This window comes from Acinonyx jubatus, chromosome E1, assembly GCF_027475565.1.
Source record: "Acinonyx jubatus isolate Ajub_Pintada_27869175 chromosome E1, VMU_Ajub_asm_v1.0, whole genome shotgun sequence".
NCBI lineage: Eukaryota > Metazoa > Chordata > Mammalia > Carnivora > Felidae > Acinonyx > Acinonyx jubatus.
Window position 1 is genome coordinate 58,363,608 of NC_069397.1, and position 18,835 is coordinate 58,382,442.

At 56.0% G+C, this 18,835-nt stretch overlaps 1 protein-coding gene across 4 annotated transcripts in view; it reads left to right on the forward strand.

Moving 5' to 3' along the window:
- The window catches only part of RPTOR (regulatory associated protein of MTOR complex 1), a 334,022-nt gene that overhangs the window by 243,232 nt on the left and 71,955 nt on the right, over positions 1–18,835 (forward strand). For all 4 annotated transcript variants that reach the window (XM_027052276.2, XM_053212252.1, XM_027052278.2 and 1 more), the window contains 2 exons: positions 3,609–3,692; positions 4,964–5,074. In XM_027052276.2, the coding sequence (XP_026908077.1) occupies positions 3,609–3,692; positions 4,964–5,074 (195 nt within the window). The remainder of the gene's footprint in view (positions 1–3,608; positions 3,693–4,963; positions 5,075–18,835) is intronic.

Below are 18,835 nucleotides of genomic sequence, written 5' to 3' on the forward strand. Positions count from 1 at the left end.
CCAGCCCCCGGGGCTTTTCTTGCCTTTTAGAAGTGTAAGCAGGAGGAATCAGAAGGAAGTCCCTCAAACCCCGAGCCGCCACAAGGTGCACACGGTCTTGCGGTGGACGAGACGTCGCTGTCCATGGCCCCTCGGGCGGCCGGTGTGCAAGACCGAGAGGGGAGAACCCACGAGCTGCAGGAAGGAGAGAGAAGAGGGGATGTCACAGGACGGTGTTAGGACCTCCACAGACCTCGCGAGGCAGTCCGGGCATTTCATCGGGAAACTGTTTGCTTTTGCTGCATCGTTTTATTCATAAACAGAATTTTTGGTCTGAAACTGCAGGGTTGCTCTCAGTCCACGCAGGAAAGTAACTGCGTGTTACTGTGACACGTGTTACGTATGTATGTCGGTGGGCATCAGGTTCCTGGGCGCCAGGCCGGCAGGACCCACTGAGGTCCGCCAGGCCCGAGCTGCAGAATCTGTTTTTGTAGGAAGTGCACCCCCGCCCCTCCCCGCCAGGAGTCTCGGCCCAGGAGCCCGAGCGCCGTCGCTGCACGAGGTGGGTGAAGCGTGGCCGCCGCGGCAAGCCCCGCGTTAATGCGGGCGTGCACGCTGCCACTGACGGGCAAGACCCAGTCGCTCGTGCCGTTCGCCATCTGTCCCTGTAATTTCCACAGATCCTGGGCCAGTCTGAAACGGGAATAATAGGAATAAAAAAGTGTACAACGAAAAGCCACTCCTTATTTTAAAGTAACTTTCATTTCCGCTAGGCTTCCATTTTTCCTAAATATGAATCAACAGAAGAAATCCGAAGGACGATGTCATGTTTTAAAAAGCCAACACTTGACCTTTTCCAATCGGACGTTAATAATCACAGCGCAGAGCCCCGCGCCAGGCTCGCGGGGCCGTCTGCGGAGGCTGCGCCGCGTGTCCCGCCAGTGTGGACGCGGCGGCGGGAAGCGGTGGTGCCACGGTCGTCCTTGTGAACGAGGCTCCGGGCCCGGCGCCGCCGTGAGAGCAACGTACCCGGTGGCGGCCGGGGCACGCGGAGCCGGAGCCACCCTCGCGGCCGCTTCCTCCCCTGCAGATCGCTGCACCGCCTGCCCGAAACGCGGCGCTCCGTTCGCGTCTGCCGCGTTTGCTGTGACGGGAGCGGCGTGCAGCGTCCGCGGAGGGGTCTCTGGTCTCCGACCGACTGCGGCCGCGCTCACGGACCCGGGGTCGGCGGGAAACCGGCCCCTGAGGCGGCTCTGTTTCCGGTACGACGAGGGCAGCCGGCGAGTCGCCGAGGGGACGTCCTGCGCTGCGTGCCGACGCCGTGGGGTCGGCGTGCCGGACGCGCCCCGTGGTGGACGGCCCGGGCCAGGTGCTTCCGCGGACCTCGCGCCACTGGGTTTTGAAAATGCGCCCAAGTCCGGGGTCAGACTGTCGCCGCTCCCGCCGAGGACGCAGGAAGGAAGGCAGGCCTGCCCTTTCCCGCCGACCTTGCCCTGCGGACCCCCGCTTCAGGCACACGTGGTGGCCGCAAGTCCAGCGTGGAATCGGGTCCCACGCCTTTGCCCCGACTCTTGTCAGAGGCTCGACACCTCCAGACGCCCACACGTGCCTGGGGACGGAGGTGTGGGAATGGCCCCGATGCAGTGCGGGGGGGGGGGGGGGGGGGGGAGGGGGAGGGGGCACGCTGCATTCTGGGGGCTGGGCCAGCCGCGGCTCCTCCTCCTCGCCCACCCTGCCCCCGGGGCCGCCGCTCCTGCTGGGGACCTGGTGCTGTCCAGACCCCTCCCCACCTGTCCCTCCAGCCCGTGTTTGCCCCTCACAGGGAGCCCCCGAAACCTCTGCCCCCCGTCGCGTTCCACTCCCCTCTGCCTCCTCCCCACGACCTGACACGATCCACACCCTGCATCCAGCGTGTTGTCCTCGCGGCTCCTGCCGCTGACCTCCGCGAGCAGGCGACACCACCGGTCCCCTCCACCCAGCCTCTCCTCCGCCACGGGCACGGCCCCTGCTGTCTTGGGTCACTTTCCGCCCCCCATCAGTCAGGGTCAGATCCACTCTGTCCCCCCCTCCCCCATCCGGCCACCGCCGGTCTATCCCCCAGCGACCACATTGGACGCTCACTGCTGCTTCTCTGGGGAAACCCTCAGCCTGGTCTGTGGGACCCGTCCTCAGACACCCCAAGCTTTCCCATCCCCTCTGCCTGCTACCTGGGGGCCCCACGCACTGCCTCCCCTCTGGGACTTGGCTGCCCGCTAGGAAGGGGGACCTTCAGGACCCTCCCAAGGAGGGCAGAGGCGCACATGATTCACAGCACTGCCTGCCGTCACCGCAGATTGTGACAATGTGGCCGTCTGCCTGTCTCTGCAGCGACTGATGGTGGGAGGGGGGCTCCCTGCTGCCCCCAGTCGCGCCCCAGCGCAGCATCCGCACGCAGCAAGCGCCCACGAACACACGCTGGGTGGCCGGCAGTGGACAGAAGAGTGCCTTCCGGGGGCTCCGTACCCACGGCCTTGAGCGTAAATACCATGAAGAGAAGTCACTACAAATGACCCCATTAGAAATTTTAAACTCTGATGTAACAAAGAAAACAAGAGAAAAACACGCGGCAAAGATTGTTCTTTTTTACGTATAAAGAACTTTTCCATGTCAATGAGACAAAAAGGCAGACATCTGACTGGGAAAACAAGGACACACGTGGCCAGTTTACTACAGAAATAGCCGATTAACCTGTGAAAAAAAGACAATCAACTTCACTTGTAATGAATTCAGATTAAAAGGATATTTTATTTTTATCTATCATATTGGTAAATAATAGTGGGTCGTGGGCTGCTGTTGTCCCGGAGTTCTTAATTTGTTGTTTAATTAAACCTTTGGGATTCGGTTTTGTGTTTCTCCTTTTTTATAAATTAAGAAATTAAGGGTCAGGGAAGTGAAGTGATTGGCCCAAGGTCCCATAACCAGAGAACACAGCAGCAAACCCTCGTCCTGTGCACTGTGATCAGCAAAGGCCCACGGGAGGGAGGGAGCACCCACGGCGGGGAGGGACCACGGGGCGGTGGGGGGCACCCATGCGTGGACTGTTGGAAGTACAGGGTAGTTCACTGGCAGGTAATTCGGTAGTAAACTCGTACTGCTCCTACTCTCGGATTTATCCTCGGGAAAAACCATGTGAATAGGTGGAAGTATGCCTGTTGGGATATTTATCATAGCACCGTTTGTAATAGCAAAAACCTGATAATAGTTTAAAAAGGTTGCAGCGGGGAAGTTGTTTAAATGAACCGGGCACCGGGAACGATACGGCCAGACGTGCCCAGCGACGGGGAGTCAAAGCCACAGTATTTTATTTAGTTTACAGAAGAGGTGAGAAACGCAATAATAGGTTATCTAGTTTAGAGTAATTAAAGGAACGCTGTCTGGAGGTTTATACACCACAGCGTCCTCGGTGTGTTTTTACGTGCAATTAAAAAGTATTTGTTCTAATACTTTCTGCAGGGCCCCTATTTTATACAGAGAAAGGAGCACCTGCTGTAGGTAAATGAATGAATGCAGCCGGGGGCAGGTGTGAGTGCACCCCCGCGTCCAGAATCGCACGGCTCCACGGTGACGCCCTCTCCTTCTTCCTTTCTCAGGTGCTGTTGAGTCAGGTGCACCGGCTGAGAGCCCTGGATCTGCTGGGGCGCTTCTTGGACCTGGGCCCCTGGGCGGTGAGCCTGGTGCGTGCTTCCCGCACTGAGCCGGGGGAGGGTGGAGCCCCGGAGACTCCGTGGTGCGTCCGAGGACTGTCTCACAAGCTGGGAGCGATTGGGGGCAGGGGAGGGGGGGCGGTCAGCCCGAGGGGCCCTAGAGGTGCACGTGCTGCCTCGCGGCCTCCGTCACTACAGCCTCTGGTGGTTTGGTTTTGCTCTGCCCTCTTCTCCCATCTGCCACGGGGCTTCGCCTTTGCAGACAGAAAGTGTGGCCAGCCCGCCCCCGTTCGGGAGTGGCTCGCCCCTGCAGGTGCCCCTGAGCCCGCAGAGTGCCCGCACACACCCGTCCACCGACTTCACACTCCGGTGCCCAGCACAATCTGGAAACCCTTCTCTGATTTCTCATTCCGCAGAAGAGTAGAAACGGCCATTGAAAACAGAAAACACTGACAAAAATCAGATCAAAAAGCGACTTGTTTTTCAACAACTACATCAGAAGGAAGGCGGTATCGTTAGGGGACCTGCCAATTAGAGGAGGTTCAGGAGACCTGTCACCAGCTGCAAACATGGACCTTCTTGGTTCTGTGTGCAAGCAACAGTTTAGAATCACAGTCTGAAAAAGCAATATTCATGATAATTAGAAATTATCTAATTTGTGGTACACACAGCCTTTAATGAGGAAAGAACACAGACCCCGCCCTCGGACTCTGTCCTGGGTGTCCCCCTCCATCTGTCTTGGAGGGAGACGCTGAGGTGATGGACAAAACCGGGCTCTGCCCAGGTGTCCTTTGTGCCGAGATAGCCCGCTTCTCTGTCGCTGCCCTGCCGAGAGCAGAGACGACCCCCCGGGATGATGCCCCATCCGGATCTGGGCACAGGAGCCCCCGCGGCTGCTCCCCGTCTTAACCAGCAGACTGGCCCATCCCAAGGCGGCAGACGCCTTGTGGTTCGAAGCACGAGAACCACTATTAAGGGGCCTTGCGCTTTGCTGCTGAGAGCAGACAAGGCCCTCCGAGGGTGGGGACGGCGGGTTCCAGACGGGAAGCCACCCGTCCCTCGTGAGGCGAGCCTTGGTCTCTGGACGCGGCAGGACCGGAGAAGTCGCGCGGCATCTGGGAGTGCGGGGGTGAGGAGGCCGGAGGAAGCCGCTTGCTCTGCGTGAGGCGCGTCCACCCCCACGGCATTCCCACCGCGCCGAAAGCTGCGCACACCGCGTCCCGAGCCGCGCCGTCCGCCCCCGGCGCCACTCGGCTGCCCGGGAGCCGGTGCTGGCGCTCACTCTCTCTTCTCTCCCCCAGGCCTTGTCTGTGGGCATCTTCCCCTACGTGCTGAAGCTGCTGCAGAGCTCCGCCCGAGAGCTGCGGCCCCTCCTGGTCTTCATCTGGGCCAAGATCCTGGCCGTGGACAGTGTGAGTAGTCCGCGTTGTCCCCGCAGGCGCGAGGCGGGCTCCGTGCGTCAGGCGGCCCGGGTGGCGGCTGCTGCAGAGGTGCTGAGCGCAGCTGGTTTGCCCGCCGTGACGCCGTGTCCTCTGTCCCCCTGCGATGACCCCGCGTTTCTTGTCCTGCTTCACCCAAGCCTCTGCCTTCAGGGCCAGCTCCTCCCTCCCTCTCCAGGCACGGCTGGCACCCCCCTTCCACAATAAGGGAGGTACGTCTCCTTGGGGCCCAGTCCTGGTCACCTGGGCTGCAGCCACGCCATTCGTGTCCCTCACGTGCCGCAGGCCGCCCCCTCCCCGCCCCCTCCAGTCCTCCAGCAGGAAGTGACCCTGACCGCTTCCTTCTTTAAACTCTACCCTGCCTCACCCAGACCCCCACCAGACCTGCTGTGTCCCACCCGTGCTTTTTCCTCCCCACCCTGATCTTGGGGACCTTGGGGACCATCTCCTCCAGCTCTGCTCTCCAGTCTCCGCCCCTCCCTGTCCTCAGGCCTCCCGGGCCGCAGACTCACATCCACTCCGTGGAGCCCCACCCTGGGGGCTATGCTGGAGACTGGAGACAGGCTCCGTCCAGCGGGTCAGAGCCCTCCGCTGCAGGGGGGAAGCCCCGTGTCTGAGGGGCTGTGCCGTGAGGGTGAGGGCCTAGAGGGGCTGGAGGCACATGCGGGGCCTCCTCTAAGTGGAGGGCACCCCACTCTTCAGCCAAGAGGAACCGGTAGAGAGTCCGCAATGGGACAAGATCCAAGCTGTGGTTTTTAACTCGTGGCCTCGGTGTAGAGGTTGCAGGTTAGCTGAGGAGGAGCTGGGAGAGTGGGTGTGATGGGGTGATGGTCGGGGAGACCCCAGGTGGGGAGGACCTGTGCCTGAGGGGTGCGGTGAGCCCCGGGGCTGGGGGTGTGGAGGAGGAAGAGCCACGGAAGGAAGGCAAAGCAGGATTGACGAGGCGGGAGGCACGACTCACGGGACACAGAGGGGTTCCAGAGTGGGGGTGAGCACCGGCCGGGAGCGGACACCCCCCAGAAGAGGCCCCCGTGCGCGGCACTCAGCTTCAGAAGAACCGTAGATGTGGAGAGGGGAGGAAACGCGGTGATCATGTGGTCGCTTGCTTGAGGGGTTTGGTGGGCGGGGAGGGGAGTGGGCTTCTCCCTTGTCGCCCCTCCTGCCGGGCACCAGAGCCTCAACCGGCCTGCCCCCTCCCCAGCCGCACCTGGTAGGTGGCCAGGGCCCCACCGCTGCCTCCGCGTTCCAGCAGACCTTCCCCGGCTCGCCTCCACTCTGCATGCTGCTCCCTGCTCCCCACACCCTCCGCCGTCCTGTGAACGAGCCCCTGCAGCTCCAGGCTGCTGCCGGACCCAGTCCTCCCTCACCTGGGCGCCGAGGCTACCCGCGCACCTTGAGGCCGCCGGAGCTGTGCCGTGGGGCCCGAGCCAGGGGTGATGGCTGCCGGAGGACGCGGGTGTCACGGGCGTTCCCAGGAACACGTGACAGCACAGGTGCATCTGGGCGACGCTGTCTTGGATGACGCTGTACTCCGCGGTTGAAGATTTTGTTTGCTCGCCTGTGTGGCGGCCTTGCTGAGCCCTGCAGTTGTGACCGTTGCCTGGGAGGTTCTCCTGGCCTTTCTGCACAGCTGCTCATAGCAGCTGCAGACAAGTCCCGGGGGGTGGCTCAGTCCCGTCTGTCGGCCTCAGTCCTTTCCCTGGTTCCCCTGGTACCGACCAGAACGTTGTTGACCAGACGCAGGGTCCACTCACCTCGGTGTTCCCGGTCCCCGTGGTCCTCTCGGTGCTGGAAACAGCCTCCCTCCTGCTCACTGCACCCAAGGCTAACCTTGACCTCAGGTCAGCCCTGACCCTCCTTGGGCCCAGTGCCCTGCGCATAGCTGTATCCGCAGAATGTTCCGTTGCTTGTCTGCTCCGTGATGATGACTAGAACGTTAGAGGTTTTGACAAAATATTTACCTTCCTATCTGTGGAACTGACTTCAGACGAGCAATGACTTCTCTGGAAGATTGGCCAAAACTTGGCTAGACTAAAGAGTTAAAAATCTGAATTTGGGCCCCGCCTCCCTCATTTTCTCCAGCGAGCCGCTTTCATTTCCCATCCCCCGCCCCTCTGTGCTTCCAGCGGCGCGGTATGAAGATGACAGCCGTGACCTGGAACTTTTAGAATAAAAGGAATCACGGTGTAAGTCTCGCGTCTGCCCGGCTGGTGTCCCGTACGCAGAAACCCTCTCTGGCCGATCGGAAAGCCTGGTGTTGTGGGCAAGGAAACTGTACCTTTCGGTCAGTTCTCTTTTGTCCCTCACGTCTCACCAAAGAGCCGTGCTCTGGGAACAGGAGGACAGAAGGGCTCTTCCAGGGAAGTCGTTCTGGAACTTACCTTGTCCTTCAATGTCTCTGTTTTCTCAACGGCACATCTGAAAATGTACTGATCCCGTTACCCGGTCCTGGGCCGAGCAGAGCACGTGTCGAGGTTCCTGGGTGCGTAGGGCGCCCAGCTCAGACCGCAGCCCGTGGGAGGAGAGGGACAGAAGAGGGCGCCCCTAGGCCCACCTCCCTGCCGGTGGGCCACCAGCGCTCTCGTCCCCGCGGAACCTCTGCTGCCTGTCAGTGCCTAGAACCAGACTGTGTGGGCGTTTAGTCCTGGGAGTGTCTGTTTCTGCTTCAGTCTTTGCGGTGTGTGTGAAAAGGACGGCCCTCGTGCCTGCACCTCGCCACTGCGTTCTCGCGGGATCTGGGTGGTCATCGTACTTCTGCACGCCCGAAACCGCCTCCCGGCACATCTGTCTCGGGGGGCCTGCGTGTCTCCTGCATGTGCTGGATGCGGGGGCCCCCCGTGAGCGCACCTCCTACAGCTCCCCCGCCCCCCTGCTCGAGGGAGTCTCAGGGCCCGCGCTGAAGGACTTACACGTTTAATGACGCTGCGGCCAGCTGGAAGTGTCCGGGCCTTCAGTGTCGCTGTACCTGCCCGCGGGCGCCAGGGACCTTTCTGTGAACTCGTTCTTAACCAGCCCGTGGCACCTGTTTATTCAAAGGCCGTCATCCTACTGAGAGACCTTTTGAAATATTTCCAGCTGAGTCTGAGTGCCGTTCACCTCCACCTTCCTTTTCATGATCACTCGATGGCTTCCCGGAGATGACAGTTCCATGTGCTTTGGGGGGGGGGGGGGGAGGGGGTTGGTGGTTCCCTTACCTTCCCTCGTTTGCATCTGGCCAGAAGTCACACTGGGTCCCCGCCGGCCTCCACGGGCTCTCGTGCTGTGGCAGAGCTCACCGGGTCGTTGAGTGGCCACTGGGAGGGTCAGGAATGGCCACGCTAGGATGAACGTCTGCGCGGAACACAGGGCACTTCCTGAGGGTGGAGGGTGGGGTGGCCCACGCGGGGCGGACCCCAGCTGAGGGGCAAGTTCAGGGCCTCTTCTTAGGCCACAGGAATGTGCTGAGCACACACCATGGGCCATCACGGGGGGGGGAGGGGGACAGGTGGGGGGAGGCCAGAAGCGCTTCAGCCGCGTCTGGGAGGAGGAGCAGGGCCGACGTTCCGGTGCCATTTGACCGAGGGGCGGCACACGCTGTGGGGACAGGTGGCACAGGAAAGCCTTTCCTGTTGTCCCCGCGGAACCAGTCCCAGGAGGGTCTCTCCCCAGATCACCTGTGCACCGTGTGGGTCTGCGCCCACCTCTACGACTGAGCGAAACGACCAGGAGCGTGAGGAAGCGGGGATCCGTGATCCACGACGAGGAGAAAGACCCACCGACACCCACCTGACCCCTCGCAGGTGTGAGAACTAGCCGAGAAGGACGTGGAAACCATTGCTAGAAATCTGCTCCGCATAAAAAGCTCCACTGGAACTCGAAGCCCTCAGAGGGCCGGCTGAGCCTCTCGCAGAGGGAAGCCGCAGCATGCCGTGAGAAACGTGCCGGGCAGGATCGACAGCCCGACCGCTGGCTGCACGCCGCAGAAGAGCTTCAGCAGCACGGTCTGTGCACACGGGCACAGGGAGCACAGCCAGGCTCTTACGAAACCGAAGGAGCATCTCTGAGTCGTGGGACACCTGCAGGTGGCCTGACGTGTGTACTCGGAGCCGCTGACGGGCCAGCGGGAAAAACCGCCCAAGAAACGGGCTAAGAAATGTCCAAATTTTCCAATTTGACGAAAACTACGAGCCCACGGGCCCGGGAAGCTCCAGGAACCCCACGCGCAGGGAACGTGATAAACACCCGAGTCCTAACCTAATTGCTTAAAAACATGATCAATGTAAGAGCCAGAAGCAGCCGATAAAAGAAAACAGAGGGGCAAGGAGAAGGAAGACAGCGGGCTGCCAGCCGGGGGCCGCACCAGCAGGGGGACGGCGGGCTGGCGCCCTAACGTCACCGAAGAAAAGCCGCCGGCCTGGCCTTCTGTGCGCAGCGGGAGGCTCTCTACAGGTGGCGGCAGAGTGAAGACTTCGTAAGACACTCGACACCGGAGGGTGGCAGCCCGGCGGACCCACACCACGAGGAACGTTAGCGAGGGTCCCCAGGCAGAAAGGCGCGCGGTGCACACACAGGCACGGGAGCCCCACGAATAAGTCTGACTTCCTGCGCCTTGAATCTGTCGAAGATCATCTGCTGGAGCAGACAGTAATCGCCGTGCGCTGGGGGTTGGTGGCGTGCACACAAGCGACGCGTGCGGTCACAGCAGGGACGTGGGGGCAGGGCAGAAATTGAAGAAAGGCTCCGGTCAGCTTCTCGCACTTTGTGTGATGTGCTACCGCCTGGAGGTGGACCGCGAGGAAGAGGCAGCCCGCGCACGTCGAGGCCATCACTACCATCCTTTTACGGGGAGAGCCCCCTCGCCAGCAGAAGAGGTCCCCTGAGGCCGTGAATGGGTACAAGGGTCACACAAAAAAGAAGGTAAGGAGAGGGGGACGGGGACTAGATGGCACCTACAGAAGATGGCAGGCGCGTGGATTTGGGCGTAACCGTGTCGGTGGTGACCGTGTAAGCAGCGCGACGGCCCGGCTGGGAGGCAGAGGTGGCCAGATGGATCTAGGGAGCGAGAGCAGACCGTGAGCTGCTCGTGGGAAATGCGCCTCCGGTGTAAGGACACGACTAGCCTGGAGGTGGGAGGTACTCGGCGCGACCGTCAAGCGAAGAAGGCCGGACGCCCGTGTTAACAGCAGCGCGGAAGCGCCCGTGTTTCCGGGCAGCCGGTGTCTCTGGGGGGAAAGGACTTGCGCGAGAGGAGCCCAGGAGCTCCTCTGGAGCTGCCACCACCGAACCCGGAGAAGCCGGGGCTCCTGGAGAAGACGGCACGGCGAGGAGAAGGGAAATCCGTGGGGAACACCCCTCCCGTCCACGTGCCAGGAGCACACGGCACCGCGGGCCGCAGCGCAGCCCCGCACGATAGGAAGACTTCCAAACACGTGGAAACGAGGCACGCTTTTAAATAAGTAAGTGTTCAAATGTTTAAATTATAAGATGAAATTTTAACAAGCAATGTAAGTATAAGATGCATGAAATATTTAAAACATATAAATGTTATATACGTGACATAAATATTTATATAAGATGATATGTGTAGTTTTAAATATTTATATGTAAAATACACGGATGGGAGTACATCAGACTAAAGAGCTGAAAAGGCAGCCTGTGGAACTGGAGACGGTATTTTCGAACTGTCTATCTGACAAGGGGTTAATACCCAAAATACACAAGGACTCATATAACTTCATAGCAAACACCCAAACGATCCCGTTAAACAATGGACAGAGGACCTGAGTAGACCTTTTTCCAAAGAAGACACACAGAGGACCAGCAGGTCTGCGGAAAGATGCTCCACATCACTCATCACGAGGAAACGCCATAGAAACCACACTGAGACATCACCTCACGCCCGTCAGGTTGGCTGTCCTCAAAAACACGGAGTTGCCGCGTGTAGGCGAGGCCATGGAGAGAACAGAACAAAACAGGCACTGTCGGTGGGAGCGTAAACTGGTGCGGCCACTGGGGAGAGCAGCGTGGAGGGTCCTCAGGAAATTCAAAATGGAACCTCTGTCCGTTCCCACCAGTGGGCGTAGCACCAGAGGGAATGCAACCCGGCCCCGCAGAGACACCCACAGCCCCGTGTTCACTGCAGCCTTCTCCACAGCCAAGCACGGAGACGACCCTGAGCAGATGAATGGATACGGAAGGGTCGCACGCACACACACGCACACACATACGCACACCGGAGAAAAGAAGAAAATCCTCCTGTCTGTGACGAGATGGTTGAACCTGGAGGGCACTGTGCGAAGTGAGGTAAGCCACACAGAGAAGGACAGATACTACCTGATCCCATCCACTTGTGGAATCTAAAAAAGTCGAACTTCCAGAACCAGAGAGAGAGAGAGAGAGAGAGAGACGGTGGTTGGGGGGGGGGGGGGGGGGGGGCGCTGCCAGTGGCGGACACGGGGAGGTGCGTGTGGAAAAGCACACACCTCCGGTTCTACGTGGAGCCGGGCTGTGACGTGCGGCCCCATGACCGCAGTGACAGTTCCGTATGTGCACTCCAAAGCCGCTAAGATGGTAAACCTTAAGTGTTCTCATCACACCAAACAAAATAACTGTGAGTTCGTGGATGCGTTCATTAACCTGATCGCGTGATCATTTCACGGCGGATGCGTGTATCAAACCCGTATGCTGAATATACGAAAATTGTATGTATTTCCGTTTGTCAGTTACGCCTCAGTAAAGCTAGAAAAAATATGTATGATTTATACCACAACATACAACTTTTACTGATAAAGTTTATTATAATTATATCATTTATATGAAAATATAAAGTCAGTGAAATAAAACTTGTTGAATGATATTTTTCAAAAAGGTCTGAGGGGAAGTAAAAAATACCTTGAACTGAATGAATGCCAGCGAAAACCCAGCACATGAGGACAAGTGGGGGCACAGCTCGTCAGCGCTGAGAGGGAAATTGGCACCACTACAGGGCATCCGTTGGGAAATGGGAGGTTTTAAATCATTGACCTCCGCTTCAGCCCTAAGATATTACTGAAAGAAAAGCAGATTAAACCCGAAGGAAGTAGGAGAAAGGAAATAAAGATCACAGTGGAAATCAATGCAAAAGAAAACAGAAAAGCAATAAAGAAAATCTGTTCAAGCAGAAGCTGGTTCTTAGAGCAGATCAATGAGTAAACAGCTACCCAGATACTGATCTCATTTCCTCTGGTTAGACACCCATTAGTGTTATTGCTGCATCGTAGGGCGGTTCTATTTTTAGGTTTTTGAGGAACCTCTATACTGTTCCCAGAGTGGCAGAAAGAAAAACAGACACCAATTCCCAAATCAGGAATGAGAGGTGGCATCGCGGAAGGTTCTAAAAACATTAAGGGAATAATCCGTGAATAGTATGAACAACTCCATGCCAGAACACTCGGTCAGTTTGATGAAAAAGACACATTCCTGGAATGACATGAGTTTCTCACTTGAGAAGTGAGTCAGAATAGTACCGTGTCTGTTAAGAAATTGGATTTGTATTTTGAAACGTTCCTGCAAAGAAAACTCCAGGTCCAGCGGCTTCACTGGCGAGTTCTAGCAAGCGTCACTGAGGGAATGGGTACAAACAAGCACTCGGCCGTGTCATTCCACTGCCGGCAGGAAGTGCCCGGTGCCAGATCCAGACGACACATCACAGACCGGCGTCCTTTGTGAAGATCAAACGCTCCAAATAAGACTTTAGTAAATCAGGGGCACCTGAGGGGCTCAGGCAGCTGAGCGTCCGACTCTTGGTATCGACTCAGGTCATGATCCCACGGTTTGTCAGACCGAGCCCACATCGGTCTTGGGACCGGTCTTGGGACTCTCTCTCTTTCTCTTTCTCTCTCCCTCTCTCTCCCTCTCTCTCTCTCTCTCTCTCTGCCCCTCCCCCCTTCCCCACTCACATGCGTGCATGCTCACTCACTTTCTCTCTCAAACTGAATAAACTTAAAATATTTAAAAAATTTAAATTTAAAAAGCTTCAGTAAGTCAAATTCAGCAGCATATAAAAAGGCTAAAAACTCATGACCTAGTGGAATTTATTTCAGGAATGCGAGATTGTTTAATGATTAAAAAAAAAAATCACGTAGTTTACCATATTAAGAGTCACAAAAACCGTATTATCATTCTCAGTAGACACAAAGAAAGCATTTGACCAAATCTAAAATCTATTTCAGACTTTAAAACAAAAACAAAAACAAAAAAAAAAGCTCTTGGCAAACCAGTCACAGAAGGGAACTTCCTCCGCATGACGAACAGCATCTACAAAAACCGTTACAGCCAACATCACACTTAATGGTGAAAAGTCTCAACACTAGGATGAGAAACAAGACCGGGGTGTCTGCCCTCATCATTTCTCTCCAGTGCTGTACTCGAAGCCCTGGGGAGTACAAGAAAAATAAAGGCATCCAGGTTGGAAAGGAAAACGTTTAACTGTCTCTGTTTTCAATCAACATGATTCTCTTTGTAGAAAAGCTAATTGAATCTATTAAAAAAACAAACAGACCCACAACCTACTACCACTGAGTGAACTTAGTAAGGTTGTAGGTTATAAGACAATCTATTTTGTTTGTATATACTGTTGATCAACCATGGGAAGTTGAAATCAAAGTAAAAAACATTTACAACAGTATCAAAAATATAAAATACTTGGGGACGAATTCAGCAACACATGTGCAAGACTTCTGTACTTGAAACTATAATCCATTGGCAAGAGAAATTATAGAAAATCTAGATAAATGGAGAGATCCCATCAATATGGGCCCTGACTACAAATCCATATATGAAAATGCAAAGGACCTAAGAATAAACAAGACAACTTTCTTTTTTAAAAAAAAGAACAACAGGGGCGCCTGGGTGGCACAGTCGGTGAAGCGTCCGACTTCAGCCAGGTCACGATCTCGCGGTCCGTGAGTTCGAGCCCCGCGTCGGGCTCTGGGCTGACGGCTCGGAGCCTGGAGCCTGTTTCCGATTCTGTGTCTCCCTGTCTCTCTGCCCCTCCCCCGTTCATGCTCTGTCTCTCTCTGTCCCAAAAATAAATAAACGTTGAAAAAAAAAAATTAAAAAAAAAAAAAAAAAAAGAACAACGTTAAGGGATTAATACTACCTAGTGTCAAGACTTGCCCGTATCTGTGACAGTCAGCACTGAAAGTGGCATGAGAACGGGCAGTGGAACCAAATGAGAAGTCAGGAGCTGCACCCACGTGTGTGTGGTCAACTGACCGGCAACAAAGATGCAAATAGTTCAGCCCCACAGAAAGGAGCGTCTTTTCGCCACGTGGCATTGGGACACTTGGACATCCAGATGCAAACAAATGAGTCTACACCTCATACCGCATGAAAAAGTTCACTCAAAGCGGGGACATACTTGCACATCATTTACCTAATACAAACTCTTAGATCCCATAGGGAACTCTCAAAGCTCAACGTGAAAACAGACACACAAACCAAAAAACGGGCAAAGGGTTTGAATAGTCACTTCACGGAGGAAGTAGTATGCTGACAGAAGAGCACCCGAAAAGTTGCCGCTTGCCATTTGTCCTTGGAGAACACAAATGAAACCAGTCCGATACCGGCACGCGGCTGCTAGCATGTCCAAAATCCAAACACTGTCCAGCCCAGGCGCAGATTTCAAGAAACGCACGTGGCACACCCACCCGAAGGCACACATCTGTTCAGAAGTGATACACGATGTTTATAGTGGCTTTATTTGTAATAGCCAAACAACAGAAGTAGCCCAAAAGACCATCAACGGGCGTGAATAAGCAAACAGTGATTTATCCACACGGGGCAGTACTGCTAGGCAATAAAAAAGGATATACTGGCCCCAAAATAGCTGAGGGAAAGAAGCCAGTAAAAGAACGGTATTCACTATGTAGTTCCATTTATATAAAATTCTAGAAAATGTAAACCGTACTCACAGAGAACAGATGGCTGCCGGTTGGCTGCCGGTTGGCGGTTCGGAAGGGGCACAAGGAAAGTTTTGAGGGCAGAGGTTGCTTACCTTGATTGTGGGCATGGCTTCATGGGTGTGTACATATGTCCAAAATTACTGAAATCTGTATTTTTAGATGTGCGGTTTTTTGTATATTGCTTCAACCTCAGAGCTGTTAAGAATTTCAAATGGTGGGGGCACCTGGGTGGCTCAGTCGGTTCAGTGTCCAACTTTGGCTCAGGTCACGATCTCATGGTTCACGGGTCCAAGCCCTGCGTCGGGCTCTGTGCTGACAGCTCAGAACCTGGAGCCTGCTTTGGATTCTGTGTCTCCCTTCCCCTCTCTCTGCCTCGCCCCTGCTTGCTCTCTCTCCCTCTTTCTCTCTCAAAAATAAATAAAACAGGGGCATCTGAGTGGCTCAGTCCATTAAGCGTCCAACTTCAGCTCAGGTCATGGTCTCACGGTTTGTGAGTTCGAGCCCCACATCAGGCTCTATGCTGACAGCTTGGAGCCTGGAGCCTGCTTCGGATTCTGTGTCTCCCTCTCTCTCTGCCTCTCCCCCACTTGCACTCCGTCTCTCAAAAATAAATAAATGTTAAAAAAGTTATTTTTTAAATTTCAAATTGCAGAACAGTCTACGCACAACTGTACGGTCCCTTCTAGATTTTCAATTCGACAAAGACAACAAAACGTGGGCAGTTGTTCTAGACAAAGACTCGTAATGTGCGACCAGTAAGTGCCGGTCTAGATCCTGGACCCAGAACCAAAAGCTGTAAGAGACGTTGTTTGACCATCGAGAGAAATTTGAATGGAGACTAGATATTGGCTAATAGCGTGGCATCGAGGCATCGATGCTGAATGTCTTGAGTGACAGGGGTTTGTGGTTATGCAAGAGAACGTCGTCCTTTTTCTCAGGAAAGTTTCCAGGCAAAGCCTCACGCCATCTGCAACTTTGAAAAAGTGCAGACAAGCACAGGGGAAGCGAGGGGGAGAGCGCACACGGTGCAGGATATTTAAATTGTCCTCGAGGTCATGTGATGGGGTCGCAGGTCAAGTGCAGTGTCACAGGAGGATGAGAAAGTGTACGAAACGTGGCCAAACCTGCAGTCTCCGAGGGCCGTGCTCCGGGAGGGTGGTGCTGGCTGGTGACCCTCAGACCCCTTATTATCCTTTTTCTTTCTGCTAATTAACCAGACTGAGGGAGGGGAGACGGGCAAAGAGCCCTGCAAGCCGGGCTGCGGTTGTCTGGGGTTTATCCGTAGGCACCGTTAATCTGCAGTTCGGGCAGGCTTTCCCAAGTTCCACTCAGTAAAGGTTTATCAGAGTGCCACCAGGGCACCGAGGGCACGCTGTCTGCGAATTTGGAAAAACGCTCTGTGTCGCATTCATGACGTCAATCCAAATGTGGGGATACACAGAGCTTCGCCATGTGTGAGGCAGTTGTGGGACCAGAAAGAACATACTCTGTGAGTAAAAGCGGATGAGTTTTATTTCTGTGCCCTCACACCTATGCTGGCTCCCCTCCCCGGTCCCAGAACATGTGCTGATTTCCCTACAGAATAATCCCATCACCGCCCCCCCCCACCCCCGACCGGCTCTGATGTCACCAGCTTCTCTTCCTGCACCTGCACCCGTCCCGCTGCCCCCTCCAGGCTCACACAGAAAAGCTCAGTGGAGAAAATGAGTGGGTGTAGTCTCCTCTCCCATCCTGTGAGGACTCGGGTCCCCCAGACCCAAGTGTGCCCAGGAGGGCCAGAGACTTCTCAGTCCAGAGCCTGCCGTCCCGGTGGCCCGGCCCCTGCGAGGGGCTGGCCCGCTCAGGCCCTGGGGCACACCTTACTCCTGTGCTGGCAGCTTGTGTATCTCTCTGTCTCTGACTGCCTTGTTCCTACAGGTCTTATGTCGATAAACCACTTTTTAGGACAGGTTACATTTACAGAAAACCTAGAACAGGAAATAAAGTTCCCGTGTGCCCCACACCCACTTTCCGCCATTGTTAACATCTTAAGGAATGACATTGCCACTAACCAAAGTCCGCACTGCGTTCGAGTGTCCTTGGTTTTCCTGTCGTCCCCTTTCCACTCCATTCGTCACGTCTCCCCAGGCGTCTCCGGGCTGAGCCATCTCTCACGTCGTCCCTGGTTTCGGGTGGCCCGGCAGTTCTGGGAGTGCTGGGGCCGTCCCTCCGTTGGGGTGTGTCTGATGTCGGGTGATGGGCTCGGGGAGGAAGATCGCAGAGGCAGAGGGCCCTTCTCTTCATGTCAGGGGTCCGTGCCGTCAACATGATGCGTCACCACGGACGGGACCTGGACCGCCTGGCTGAGGTGTGTTGTTTCCGGGTGTCTCCACGTGTCCCCCCCCCGCCCCAAACCCCGCTTCCACCGTTTTCTCTCTACAAGGAGGTCACCGTGGTGCGCTGGGATTTTTGTTACGTGGCCGGCTTTATGTCTGAGGTCAAACACGGTTCCTTTACTATCCTTCATTGTTTTTTTAAAATCTGAATATTGTTCTTTTCATCTCTCGCCCTTGTCACTGGGTTAGCCTTATTTTATAAGGTTTGGTGTCGGAGCTGTTTTCTTTCGTGTTTGCATTCCCAGGGTTTTGTGTATTCCCTCAGTTCCCTTCCCGGCCAGCCTTCCTGCCCCACCGCCCGGCCCCAGCAGGTGCTCGGGCAGCGGGCAGTGAAGGAGCCGGGGGGCCACAGCCAGGCCCGAGTCCCCAGGAGAGCCCCGGCCCCGTGTCCGGCTTGCCGTAGGCGCTTGATGAATGTTACCCTTCCCGCCTGCTCATTTTGACATCAATAATTAAATTGCTTTGATGGTCCATTTAATTTCCAAACTATGGGTTATAAAGTGCAGAAAATAAACTAAATCTTAGCATCGGGGAGCACAAGTCTGCATGTCTCACGAAGCTGTCGTCCGCAAGGATGTGCCGTTTCGGTGGATGTGAGGTGCCGTTTGTATTGTTTGGTGAACTACAGCTGCCACGCGTCCCTTCGTAGCCGTCATCCCAGTTACGTGAGGCGGCTGCGTTTCAGAGGCCCCCGGAGTGGGTTTCGCCCCGGAGGAGATTCAGATCCACCCCCGCGGGGCCCCTGGAGAACTGTGGACCCGGAGAGTACGTCGCAGGAGCCGGGGGCTGTCCCTTCCCACACCTGCCCGGGAAGAGGCCAGGCCCGGCCAGACTCGCACTTTGGTAAAAGGCCAGGTTGCTGCTGAGCGTGTCTGTCCCTGGCAGAAGGGAGACGGTCGTTTCCAGATGCCTCTGGATTTCCAGGAGTGAAATGAGAAGCCAAGGGAGGAAGCAGGAGGTTGTCACCACCGCTGTCAGGTCGTTGGGCCCATTGTAGCATGAATGGGCACAGTGACTCAGGCTGCAGGGGACTTCCTGGTGAGAGGAGCTGAAGCGTCAGCCTGCTGCTGAGGGCAATCAAGACAGGCCGTCTTTTTGGGTGATGACTCAGGCCCTGTGATTCATCGTCAGGCTGGGCTGAATCGCTCACTGGCTCTGCGGCACTGATCAGAGCAAGGACGAGGACGGGGGCGTGGGTCAGCCCATGAGGAGAGCGAGGACGAGGACAGGGGTGCAGGTCAGCGTGCGAGCGCAGCCCAGCAGGACCCGACTCTTACATGTCTTATGAAAAGGGCGACCGCAGTTCTGGTGTGCGGAGCCTGAAGTCGAGGCTGGGTTGGGGTATGGTCCGGGGCCGCCAGCTGAGTCACCTTTCCCACCCGGGACCGTGAGGCTGCACCTGGCGGCGACCCGGGTCCAGGGTCTGGGTAGAAGCT